At 36.3% G+C, this 14,189-nt stretch overlaps 1 protein-coding gene across 1 annotated transcript in view; it reads left to right on the top strand.

Annotated features, from left to right (window-relative positions):
• The window catches only part of LRRC63 (leucine rich repeat containing 63), an 87,785-nt gene that overhangs the window by 6,459 nt on the left and 67,137 nt on the right, over positions 1–14,189 (top strand). The window contains exons 3-5 of the mRNA XM_008050818.1: positions 266–398; positions 12,095–12,760; positions 13,227–13,295. Of these exons, the coding sequence (XP_008049009.1) occupies positions 266–398; positions 12,095–12,760; positions 13,227–13,295 (868 nt within the window). The remainder of the gene's footprint in view (positions 1–265; positions 399–12,094; positions 12,761–13,226; positions 13,296–14,189) is intronic.

Raw genomic sequence — 14,189 nt, forward strand, 5'->3', positions numbered from 1 at the left:
GCGCCCTGCCGCCCCGCCCCAACCTCCAGCGCCTGCGCGTCCCGCGGGCGGGGCGGGCTTATCGGCCTCCGGTTGCTAGGGGTGTGTCTCCTTGGTCTCTGACCGCACCTTGCTAGGGCGTGGGGGTAACCTGGTGGTTCTTTGGGAGCAGCATCGTGGGCCAAGACCTGCGACCTCACTGGACTTTTACCTCGCTCCCTGGATTCCGAGAGGAATGGAAGACGAGAAACCAGTGGGTTTGCGGAGCGACTGACTTGTCCTAAAGGGCAGTATAGGAGTCCTCCGCTTCCAAGCATCTCTTCGGATACGACAGAAAGGAAATCACCAGCATCGAGTGGGACCTACTACCTACCGGGGAGCAAACCTTGAGTGCCTGGGTGCAAAGTTATCTTTTGGCGGTAAAGGGTCCTTTTGAACGGCTCCAGAGTGTTCCTTTCTGGCCTGTCAACGGAATAATGGCGAGCCGGGCACTTTTGATGTTGCCCTGCAAACTAATCACACGGTTTTTGGATGCATCTTCTCCCATTATTTCTAAGCAGTACCAATTGGGAGTCCCAGCAGTCCTGAGAAATCTCATTATATAATGTGAAGTCCATCTTATTTTTGGACTAAATAGTTATGGTGCAAGTATAGTGATTGAAATTTAAAACAAGTTATTATTATAGAAATAAAGTAATTTATTTGTGAATGGTAGACATAGTGTTAATGTAATGGAGGGATCCTCTATATCTTTTTTTTAAAACCAAAAACTCTTTCTAAGTTTATAGTGATAGAGTAAAAAGATGTCTTTTTGTCACTTCTACTGTTGTGAAAAGACAGTATTTACTAGTTGGAATAGCATTGGCAGATTGAACTTTGTACTAACATTGAATTTTAGAATGAATCTGGCTAGTAATAGTATTCATATTTTAAATTATGTATTAATTATAACCATGCATTTTATTTGGATACTTTCTAGACATTTTAAAGAATTATTTTCATACTCTTTTTCTCATAAAGGAATTCTGCTTGTACTCATTACATTATTAACATAGAATGATTTTCATTAAATGTAATCTAGATTCTAATAAATTACCTTTCAGCAACAATTCAAACATATTCAAAAGTTTTCAGTTCTCACATAAACCAAGAATTATGAAAAGCAGTGCTCATTATTCATTAAAATGCAAAAGCACCCACAACTTCTCCGAAGACCGTTACCTCCCAAATTCATTAAACCATCTTTACAAAAGAAGAAAATCCAGACAGGTATGTGTATTCATAAGATATGTGTATTAATATTTATGTGTTTTTTATAGAAATTCCTTGACTTACACAGCTGAGAATCACAGTGAACACACTAATACCTATAACTTATAAATGTTATAAGATGATGAAATCCAACTTAATTCTACAAGTACAGTTGTTGGTACATATTGTGGATTCAGTGGGTTCAAATTTACCTAAACAATAAAATTATTTGTAACCTGAAGATCAGTGCTCATAATGTTTTCCCAGTCATACTTGGATATACACTGACAGAGCACCGAAAAATTTGAGTAACACAACACACATGCTCCCAGCTGAGGTGGAACAAGACTACCTCTGCCTTCTTGTTTTATCTCTCATACTGTAAACAAGCTTCCTTTTTTCCTGTCTATTTAGTGCCATGTTTCTTGAATTTGTGTGCTTTCTGTAAGTGATTCCACTGTTTAAAATGAGCCATAAGCACAGTGCTGAAGTGCTGTCTAGTGCTCCTAAGCAACTATGTGTTAGATAAGCTTTCTTCAGGCATGAATGCAGTGTTGTTGGTCACAAGTTCAATGTTAACGAGTCAAATGTATATATTTAATAAAGATGTCTTTAAATAGAAACACATATAAAACAGGATTATGTATTGATTGGATGATGAAAATTTTGAGACCAGAGGTTCATAGGAGCCTAACCGCATATTTCCCCTAGAAGCAATGGTTCAGTAATGGATAATTCAGTGTTTGCTGAGACTTTATAGAACAGAACTACTGCAAATAATGAGAATTGAATATATTTATTAAACACAGTGACAGGAATTAGAGATATAATAGTGAACAAAAATAGACCCTGCCAGTTCCCTTTGTTAGTTACTCACTGGTGGGATAGAGATAGTCTTCAATCACTCATATAAGTAAATATAAAATTACACTGTATAAGTGCTAGGAAGTAAAAATGAGCCAATTTTATAGCTATAACTTTATCTATTTCTTATTATAAACAATAAAATTAGCATGTTTTCTCTTTTCCTCGTTTTCAGCCTTCTGTACCAACTAATTTTAATTAATTGCATTGTTTTAGTGTCAACATTTATTCTGTTAAAATATACCAGTCTATAGCTTGATTTATTACGTTAAACTATTATCTATCAATGCATGACTGTTAAAGATGTGTAAACCAGTTTGCCTGTACTACCATCATAATTTCCTCTTGCACTTTCCCTCCTGACTTTTATTATATGATTTCTACATTTGTGTAATAGTCTACATTTCTGCATTTACAATCTGTTCCATAATAGTACCCACAGTATGTATATTTACAGCTCACTACCAGTTATTTTCCTCCATTTATCTTTAGTTGAAGTTTATCCTCTAGTAACAAAGTTTCACATCTTTGGTGCTATATATGTTTTGGACTGGATAATTTTTTCTTGTTGTAGTGGGAGAGTGATCCTTCTTGTGGCACTTTGGAGATTCTACTGCCTATGACTGTTATCAATCCTATATTTCCAGTGGTTCTTTGGCAGAGTACTTTGCACATAGTAGATGATCAAAATATTTGTTGAATGAATGAACACTTAAAGTATAATTTATAAAAATAAATATTAAAATATTGAAATAAGACCCTGAAATAAATACTTACAATTAGCCTATGCTGTATGCCATAAGGAATAATGACATGGAAGATTTGGTCCCTGCCTTTCATGAGCTTTTAAGACCTTTCAGTTAAGCTCTGGAGATGAGCTACACATGAAACAAAAACCTTAAATAACAGTACAAAGTAGCATAGAATTTATGCCCAGTTAATGTGTGGGGGGTAGTCGTAGTCCAGTGATGTATGTGGGGCAAGAATGGGGCTTGAACTAAGACTTGAGGAATTAGTAAAAGTGGGATGAAATATGTTTAATAATGGAGGAGACCTGTGTAGTTTTTGGCAGAGGATAGAATTGGAAAAGTCGAAATTTAATGTACTAAAAAAAAGAAGAAAAAGATTATGGTGAAAGGTATCAAATAATAGGGAAGTATGGAATTGAGAAGACAGATATCATCTTCATTGGGAAGATTTCTCTAAGCATCTCTTCCCTCTCCAACCAATAAGACTGCCTTTTTCTCTTTTCCCATAGTTTCCCATACTTACTCCTTAATAAGCACTTGCCATTCTCCATTACAACTTTACCAGCCTAGTTTCTGTGCTAAATTGCGAGACCGTTGTTGCTAGTAAGGTTTGTTGTATCATTGTATTCCTAGCACTATGCATACAGCAGGCACATGGTAGGTGTTAAATGTTTGTTGAATGAATTAGTGAGAACAATGAGTATGGACTGTATTATCAAAGAAGCATGGATTGCATTGTGTTTAAAGTAGACATTGAAAGAAAAAGCGATTTAAATTAAGTGGTAAGAGAAGGTAATCCACACAGTGTGATCAACATATAAAATGAAGTTGAAAGTTAGCAGTGTGGCCTTTGTGGTTGTCAGCAATAATTATAATAACTAAGGGTTTATGTTGGAAAATATAAAGTCATCACACAGCAAGGTTAGGGGGAGTAGATGCAGTATGCAGAGTTTCTTATATGCCAAACAAAGAAATCTGAATTATTACTGATGAGATTCTAATAATTACCTGAAAACATGGTAAGGCAATATCAGAAAAACAAGAGGAAAGTTAACTTAGTGAAGACTGGGATGATGACAGTAAAAATCAGAAGCGAAAATGTTTTTAAAAATTCACATTTTATTTTCATGACATGAATTTGGAGAAGGGAAGGAGTCATGAGTATATGGAACTATGATATTTTTCTGTCTCTCAAGTACAATATGGATCAGCGTTCAAACTGTCTTTAAGTTCAGGACCTGGTTCAGAGTCAGCAGAGGTTAACTGGTCCTGGTGAGGGGAGTTTCTTGGGAGAAAGACAGGGACACGTGTGTGGGTGACTATGCAGGGCCCAAGATTTGCAGAACTCCTTCCAGGCCTTGGGCATTTTCAGTGTAGTTTGTATGTTTTGGAGGTCCCAAAACAGACCCTCAGAACAAGGAGGAAAGCCCAAACTGAGATGGTGATGGTAGTGTAAAGTTGCCAGGCGCACAGCTGATAAGAACAGACACCTTCAGCACTGGTTAGGCCTCTCGGACCTGCTCCTTGAACCTCTCTGACTTTTGACTTGCCCTCTTTAGGGTCCATGCCTATCCCAAACAAGACCAGGATCAGAGTCCCTCAGCACTGTTACCATGTACAAGAGTTTGTTTTTTTTTAATTGTACAAATTTATGGGGTACATGTGAAATTTTGTTACATGTATATAGTGCATGTTGATCCAGAGTATTTATTTAGGGGTGATCCTATCACCTAAGTACAATACATCATTGTTAAGTATAGACACCCTACTCAATTATCAAACACTAAATTTATCCCTTGTATTTTACTGTTTTCACCCCCAGTCAACTTTTCTCCATCATCCCTCCTTTCCCCTACTCACCCTTCCCAGTCTCGGTTATCTGTCTTTCCACCCTCTACCTCCATGTGATCAAATTTTTAGCTCCCACACATGTGTAAGAACATGTAGTATCTGTCTTTCTATGTCTGGTTTATTTCATTTAAGATAATAACCTCTAGTTTCATCCATATTGCTGCAAGTAACATGATTTCATTCTGTTTTATGGATGAATAGTATTTCATTGTGTATATTTATCACACTTTCTTTATTCATTCACCCGTTAATGAACACTTAGGTTGATTCCATATTTTTGCTATTGTGAATAGTGGTAAAATAAACATGAAAGTTCATGCAACCCTTTCATATATATTGGTCTCTTTTTCTTTGGGAAGATTTCCAGTAGTGAGATTGATGGATCAAATGATAGTTCTATTTTTAGTTTTTTGAAAAATCTCCATACTGTTTTCCATAGTGCCTGTACAGGTGTACATCCCTTCCAGCAGTGTATAAGAGTTTCCTGTTCTCTGTATCCTCAATGATATCTACTGTTTTTTGTCTTTTTAATAATAGACATTCTTACTGGGGTAAGGTGATATTTTATTGTGGTTTTGATTTGAATTTTTCTAATGATTAGTGATACTGAGCACATTTAAAAAAATCTTTGATCCATTTAATGTTGATTTTTGTACTGAGCACTTTAAGAAAAAATAACTGTTGACTATTAGTATGTCTTTTGAGAAATATCTGTTCATGTCCTTGCCCTTTTTTTTTTTCAAATGGATTATTTGGTTCTTTTCCTTATGAATTGTTTGAATTCCTTGTATATTCTGGGTAATAGTCCCTTGATGGATAAATAGTTTGCAAGTATTTTCTTCCATTCAATAGGCTGTCTCTTTACTCTGTTGACTATTTCGTTTACTGTGCAAAAACTTTTAGATAAAGTTTCATTTATCTGTTTTTCCTTTTTGTTGCCTGTGCTTCAGAGGTCTTTTTTTCATACTTTCTTTGTTTAGGCCAATGGTCAGGGCGTTTTCCCTGGGTTTTATTCTAGTATTTTTATAGATTTGGGTCTTAAGTTTAACTCTGTAACCTATTTTGAGTTGGTTTTTTTTTTTAATATGATAAGATATAGGAGTCCAGTTTCATTCTTCTGCATATGGCTATCCAATTTTTTCACCACCTTTTATTGAACAGAGTATCCTTTCTCCAATGTAAGTTCTTGTTGGTGTTGTCACATTTCAGTTGGCTGTATGTGGCTTTATTTCTGGGTTCTCTATTCTGTTCCATTAGTCCATGTGTCTACTTTTATACCAGTACCATACTACTTCAGTTATTATAGCTTTGTAATATAGTTTAAGGTCAGGTAACATGATGCCTCTAGCTTCATTTTTTTCTCCTCAGGATTGATTTGATCATTTAGGATCTTTTTTGGTTCCGTATAAATTTTAGAAATTTTTTCTCTAACTATGTAAAGAATAACATTGGTATATTGATAAGGATTGCATTGGATCTGTAGATTGCTTTGGACAATAAGGCCGTTTTAACAATATTTATACTTCCAGTCCATGAACAAGGGATGTATTTCCATTTGTTTGTGTCACATCCAATTTTTTTCATCAGTATTTTGTACATTTACTTATAGAGATCTTTCACCTCCTTAGTTAAATTTATTTCTAGGTATTTTATTTTTTATAGCTATTGTAAATGGGATTGCCATCTTGATTTCTTTCTCAGCTAGATAATTATTGATGTGTAGAAATGCTATTGATTTTTGTATATTGATTTTGTATCCTGCAACTTTATTAAATTCATTTATCAAATCTAAGAGTTTTTTAATGAAGTCTTTAGATTTTTCTAGATATAAGATTATATCATCAGCAAAGAAGGATAACTGATGTCCTCTTTTCCAGTTTGTATGCCTTTTGTTTTCTTCTCTCACCAGATTGCTTTGAGTTGGATTTCCAGGACTGTGTTGAATAGCAATAGTGAAAATGGGCATTGTTGTCTCATTTTAGTTCTTAGAGGAAAGGCTTTCAACTTTTCCTCATTCAGTATGATGTTAGCTATGGGTTTGTAATACATATATGGCCTCTATTATTTTGGGGTATGTTCCTTCTTTGTTGAGGGTTTTATCATAAGGGGATATTGAATTTTATATGATGCTTTTTCTGAGTTTAGTGACATGTTCATATGGTTTTTATTCTTCATTCTGTTGATATGATGTAACATTTATTGATTTGCATATGTTAAGTCACCTTTGAATCCCTCATGTAAATTCCACCTGATTATGGCATATTATCCTTTTGATGTGCTAGTTGATTTAGTTTGCAAGTATTTTGTGGAGGATTTTTATGTCTATGTTTATAAGATTATTGGCCTGTAATTTTCTTTTTTTGTTGTGTCCTTGTTGTGTCCTTTGGTATCAGGGTGATGTTGGCCTCATAGAATGGTTAAGGAGAATTCCTTCCTCTTTTAATTGTTAAAATTGTTTCAGCAGAACTGATATTAGGTCTTTGTGCATTTGGTAGAATTCAACTGTGAATCCATCTAGTCCTGGACTTTTCTGTGTTGGGAGACTTTTTATTACTGATTCAATCTTGCTACTTGTTATTGATTTCTTTTGGCTTCCTATTCCTTCCTGATTTCAATCTTGAAGAGATTATATGTTTCCAGGATTTATCCATTCCTCTAGGTTTTCCAGTTTGTTAGTATATAATTTTTCATATGTCTCTGATGATCTTTGGTATTACTGTAGTACCAATTATAACATCTCCTTTTCTTCTTCTGATGTTGTTTATTTGGGTCTTCTTTGCTTGGTTAGTCTAGCTAGTGGTTTACCAACTTTGTTTATCTTTTTTAAAGCACAACTTTTCATTTTGCTGCTTTTTAAAAAAATCTTTATTGCATTTACTTCTGTTCTGATCTTTATTATTTCTTTTCCTTTGCTAATTTAGAGTTCGGTTTGTTCTTGCTTTTCTAGTTCCTGGGGATGCACTGTTAGATAGTTAATTTGAAATCTTGCTACTTTTTTGATGAAGCCATTTATTGTTATAAACTTCCCTTTAGCACTGATTTTGCTGTATCCCACAGGTTGTGGTATGTTGTGTTTCCATTATCACTTGTTTCAAGAAATTTTTTTGGTTTTCATATTAATTTCTTTGTTAACTCAGTGGTCACTCAAAAGCGTGTTTAATTTCCATCAATTTTTTTCTTATTATTTTATTTTAGCATTGTGGGGATTTACTACATCAGTAGGGTGTGTGCAGGTGAAGTTTTGACTTCTAGTGGGCCCTCTCTCCCCCGATAGTGGACCTGGTACCCAGTGTGTTGCCATGTGCTCCATATCCCTTCTCCCTTCCTTTCTCCCCTAGAAGTGTCCAGCATCTGCCCATGCCACCCTTGTGTTCATGTGTCCCATGTATTTGTATAGTTTCCAGAGTTCTTCTTGGTTTTGATTTGTAATTTTATTCCATTGTTGTTTGAGGATATACTTTTTATGATTTTGAGTTTTTAATATTTGTTGAGACTTGTTTTGTGGCTTAATATATTGTCTATCATAGAGAATGATCCATGTGCTGATGAAAAGAATATATATTCTGCTCTTGTGGGATAGAATGTTTTATAAATATCTTTTAGGTCCATTTGGTCTAAGCTCCAGTTTAAATCCAATGTTTCTTTGTGAATTTTATGTCCATATCTGTCTAATGCCGAGAGTGGGGTGTTGAAGTCTTGTGTTATTTTTGTATTGTAGTCTATCTCTCTCTTTAGATCAAGGAATATTTGCTTTATGAATCTGGGTGCCACAGTGTTGGGTGCATATATATTTATAATTGTTATAGGCTCTTGCTGGATTGATCCCTTCACCATTGTATAATGACTTTTTTTTTAAGTGTTCTTGACTTAAAGTCAGTTTTATTTGATTTAAGTATAGCTACTCCTGTTCACTTTTGATTTCCATTTGTGTGGAAAATCTTTTCCATCTCTTTATTTTCAATCTATATGTGTTTTTACTGGTAAAGTGAGTTTCTCATAAGCAGCATTTAGTTCCATCATATATATATAAAAAATTCAACCAGGTGCAGTGGCTCAAGCCTGTAATCCCTGCACTTTAGGAGGTCAAGGTGAGAGGATTGCCTGAGTCCAGGTGTTTAAGACCAGGCCTGGGCAACTTGGTGAGACCTCGTCTCTACAATAAATTTTTTTAAATGTAGTCAGGTGTGGTGGTGCATGCCTGTAGTGTCTGCTACTTGGAAGACTGAGGTGGAAGGCTCACCTGAGCCCAGCAGGTCGAGGCTGCAGTGGCTGTGAGTGTGCCACTGCATTTCAGCCTGGGTGACAGAGTAAGACTCTGCCTCAAAAAACAAAAAACAAAACAATTCAGCCATGCCTTATCTTTTAAGTGGGAGAATTTAATCCATTTACATTCAAAGTTATGATTGATATTTGAGTCTTTGTTCCTGATATTTTGTTAATTGTTTTCTGGTTGTTTTGTAAATTCTTTGTTCCTTTCTTTTTCTCTTATTGATTGTTGTTGTAGAATGGTGTATTTCTGTAGTGGTTTCATTTGAGTACTTTCTGTACCTTCTTTGTATAATTACTCTACCAGTGAGTTCTATACTTTCATGTGTTTTAATGATGGCAAATGCTATAAACAGTGTTAGTGCTTTCTGTGATTTCCGTGGAGGGTTAGGTTGTGATTATTAGTTGAGGCTGTGGAGAAGTTGTTCTGGGTACTGAGAAGCCAGGTGGACCAGTCTTCAGGCCTCTATAGTGACAATGACGTGTTGGGCCTTTAGGTAGCTTATGTGGATGCTGGTAGTGGCAGCAGTAGGCCGGGCAAATGAGTGGATTCTTGGATCCCTGGGCAACTGTTATGCTGTGGGTGATGGCAGTAGCAGTGAGGAGATGACCCTCTAGGTTTCAAGTGGTGTGGACTAGTGTTGGTGATGTTATGTTATGGGGTCACCACCCAAAGCCTCATACATGCTGCTTTCAGGTTTTTGTGCTGTCTGTGGCAGCAGTGCCATAGTGCCACATAATGTGGGGAGGGACCATGCCCTTGGACCAGAGCCTGGACATGGAGGCTACACTGCCTTATGGGGTTGTAGTTACCACTTACAGCCCCAGAAAGGCAGCCCTCTAGGTCACCTGCCTCAACCTCCAGGAGCAGCAAGAGTGGGATTGTGGAGTAGGAAGAAGGCTCCTGTTCTCTATGTGTGAACGCAGAGACTGCTCTGCTGGTGGGAAAGGATATCATACTAACGAGCATCAATTATACCAGTTTGTCATTAAAGGGAAGGATAAATATGGTGAGATAGTGGTAGTTGGAAGGAGTTCTGCAGTCTGTCGACGTGTTAACCGTATTAATTTGTTTTAACAGAGAGAAAATGAACTTGACGATATTGGTATAACTATTTTATTGAATGAGCTAGCATTGACTAGTTTCATATTAACAGGAAGCAACTATTATTCTTCTCCTACTGTTGCCCTTCAGATTCATATGACATTCCTCTCTCTCCAAAGACTTTTCTAGTCTCTTTGGTCCATTAGCTCTGTCTCATTTTCAGATATTAAACAATTAGTTCAATCTAAATCAAACTTCTACTTAGCATACAATAAAACCTTTTCCCTTCTCCTAGCTCAATCTAGGCATGATCATTTTTACATGAGCAAAGGGAAAGAGAAGCATGATTGGTTCTTCCATCTTGTTCTTTTACTTCTTTTTTCTTCAACTCATAGTTTATGGATCCTCCATAGGTGGAGGTTGGGTTTGGGAAGAGTTAAGGTGTTAAAGAGTGAGGTGTTAAGGTATGACTCAGCATCAGTATGGTACCCCTTGCTATGCTAGGAGATATAAGCAAAACAGTTTTAAGGATTCTCTTGTCTTATTTTGATTGTGAAACAGCATTGGGGGGACCAATACATTTTTACTGCTCTCTAAGTTATCAGTGGGGGAGGTAAAATAGGGGAGTAGTGAGATGTTATTTTCTCCTTATGGCATATACACCTGTTTTTTGTAAATGGTTCTTAGAGAGTCTCCCTCACTTGGTTTGAGATGGGGAACATCATCCTCCCTCCACCCATCATGGGGAGGACAAAATCAGGAAAATGCATAGTGCTTCCATACCTCTATTCAGAAGAGTCCTCTTTCTGAACCCAGATTAATCTTTAGCCACGTCTCATATACACACAACAGGTAGGTGAAGGGTGAAGAGTTGAAGGACTTGTTTAGGCTGTTTTTTTGCAAGTTTTGCCTTATGAATCTATTATGTCCTCATTAGAATGTATGGGTCCTCACTATTTATTGTACTCAGTTGAGACAACACAAAAATGTAATTTAACATTGGATTGCATAGGAAAGAAAAGATGTAAAAAGGGTAACCCCCAAAACCCAGAATTATCTTTTGGAGGGTGGGTCCCTTGTAGTACAGACTTTCCCAGCTAAGTGTTCTAGGAGGCCTTCAGCATCAGCATACCAGCTAGCAATGTGAGAGGCTGCATTTGGCTTTAGTGAATTTTTTTTGGAGATTCTTTTAATACATTTGCCCATTTCATAATGAGTGATTTATAAGCGCACCTGCCCACACTGTGCTGGCCAAAAGTGGCATGGCACCCATGCCTTACCCTCCTTGTTTCCCTGGATGAAGAAAGCCCTCAAAGGGAAACATTTTGCCAGTGTAGAAGAGGTGAAACAAAAACAGCAGAAGCACGAAAAGGCATCAAAATGGATGACTTCAAAAACCATTTGGTGCTGTGGAAAAAGCATCTCAATAGGTGTATTGAATCAAATGGAGAGAACTTTGAAGATAACTGAAGCTTAAACATGTAAGAATAAATACATAATTTTTTATTAATAAATTCTGTTGTTTTTTTTTGGTTCTCCCTCATATATGATGTAGTGAGATACTTAAGAATGTAGACTTAGTGCATTTTCTGGACCTAAGAGATAAAAGAATACTTATAGTTGTTACCTAAATTAACTTATGGCACTTTGTAACCACTATCAGAATGTTCACATTTGTCTGATACCTGGCATTTAAAAGAAATAAAAATTTTTGATTAAATAAATTATAAATGAAGTAGAGCTAATTATGTATGATAAATAGCAAACTTCATCACAATCATTTTATCCAACTATATTGCCAGAGTTTAGTGGCAACCACTCAAAAATCTCTCCTCTATGTCAATTCTGTTCTTTCAAGAGTAGCTCCTTACCCTTTCTAAATCTAATACAATTTAGGTTTCACTTCTCCATTTGTTCACTCAAACTTTATACCAGTCAACTAAATGAAGTCTTGGTAGCTGAGCAAGTATATATAGAAACATTTTTAGAAAGTGAGTGGGTAAAAAGTAGTAATTAATACTAAGATATTAATTTTGTCTATGACATTTTGGTAAATATAATCTAATTTTTCTTTCTTTTTTTTATTTAGCCAAAACTGGTGAAACTAAGTCACCACATGTAACATTCACTCAAGATGAAATCACTTCCATCAAAACGGATAAAATCAGTTTTCCTGATGTTGTTTCAAGAAACCAGTCATTAAAACCTATCAATATCCAAAATCTCTTTTTTGATCATCATGTAAGAGAAAGAGCGACTACATTTTTCACACCCCCTAAGAATATCTACTGGCACATTTCAGATACTGCTACTGGTTCCATATTTTTTACAAGTTGTTATTCAGCTTCTTGTCGAGTTCTTAGGAATGAAACAAAAAGTTCAAGAAAGTCCAAAACAACCACAAAAAAGGTTTATGCTGATAAAAGGCCAGAAGACATGTTAATTCTTTCTTCAGAGTTCTCCAGACCTTTAAGTTCTCATTACTCAGTTATCACTACCAAACCTAAGGAAGTGTACCCCAAGTACCAACCTTTACCAAAGATCCCAGGCTATGCTTATCAGCACATCTTGAGAGATTTAAGTCCAACAGTGCCATGCCCTGCACCTAGTCCTGCATCTGTTAAACTAGAAAGACAGCGGCCTGAACATTTAAAGAACAGCACTACATTGACACTAAGTGTTACTCAATTTCCAGGTGTCATTCCCTTACCAATGCCAGTTTTACCAAGAAAACCTCAAAGGCAGTCTCTGATAGGTAAATATAATCTGATCATGGGCTATGGAAATGGAATTAAGTAAAGGGAAGAGAAGGCATGCAGGTTAATAGTTTCCCCTCACCCCATTGGGTTTGCAGTATGGAAAGATAGGAACACCTTCTGTCTGTTTGTTTGATACATGGGCCATAGGGCAATAACAGAGATCCTGACCTTACAGATCTATTAAGGTTAAATAGGGTATTCTATTCAGATAGTGGTTATGGGAAACTACAAGAGAATGCAAAGGGTCACAAAAACTAATATAAAGGACCAGGAGAATGAATAATCATTCAGAAGGTGATCTAGATGAACTTTAGAAGTAGAATGCTGATATAAACTTTGATTGTCATGGGTACATTTTCATGGCAATCAAAGTTTATTCAATGATGAACAATTATATTGAAGACATAAAACCTGCAAATGAATTTTCACAAGTATCTAAAACTTGCCCCATTTTTTTCCTAGAATCTCATGTAGCAGAAAATGAAAATGTACAAAGTGTCCCAAAGCAAATCACACCAAGACCATCTGAAGGTAAATGCTCAATTTATGCAATTCTTTTTGAAACTGTATACAAAATTATCAAAAAAGCATTTGTGATTTTTGTGTGTTTGTGTATGGGTATGTAAGTCACACATGTATACCATACATATGTCTCACCTCATTTTCAGTTTCTTAAGTCATTTGCTCAGCAGCAATTTTTTTTGGTTTGTTTGTTTTTTGAGTTGGAGTCTCACTCTGTCACCCAGACTGGAGTGCAGTGGCCGCTCCTGGCCACTGCAGCCTCGACCTGCTGGGCTCTGGCGATCTTTCCGCCTCAGCCTTCTGAGTAGCCAGAATTACAGGCGCATGCTACCACGCCTGGCTGATTTTTTGATTTATTGTAGAGATGAGGTCTCGCTGCCCAGGCGGGTCTTGAACCCGCAGGCTCAGGCAATCCACTCACCTCAGCCTCCCAAAGGCGCGGGATTACCGGCTGAACCACCGAGCCCGGCTAGCAGCAATTTTTAAACTATTGACTGTGAACTAGATATACTGACGTTGGAAATATAAAAACTAATATATTCTTAATCTGGGCAGAGCAAAAAGCTTGCAGTAATATGAGTTAACTATTTATTTATTGTGCCAGGCACTGTTTTAAGTGCTTTGATCTTAGTTACTTAACAGAAACAAATGAAAATTACGTTTGAGGAAAGATTACATAAACCTCCAATTTATACAAAGAGAAAGACAAAATGATTGAAAACCAGCAGAATCAGTGAGCAGCAACAATATTCACTGGAGTATTAGGTATTAGGATGATCAGACATGGATTTTATTTTATTTTTTAAATTATTTTTAATATATATTTTTTATTTTAAAGTTGTGGGGTACAGTTAAGGGTTAGGTATATAAATATTCATTGTGCAGGTACCCTTGTTGATGAGG

This window comes from Carlito syrichta, unplaced genomic scaffold (genome assembly GCF_000164805.1).
Source record: "Carlito syrichta isolate Samal-C Ts95f unplaced genomic scaffold, Tarsius_syrichta-2.0.1 Scaffold153723, whole genome shotgun sequence".
In the NCBI taxonomy this organism is placed as follows: Eukaryota; Metazoa; Chordata; class Mammalia; order Primates; family Tarsiidae; genus Carlito; species Carlito syrichta.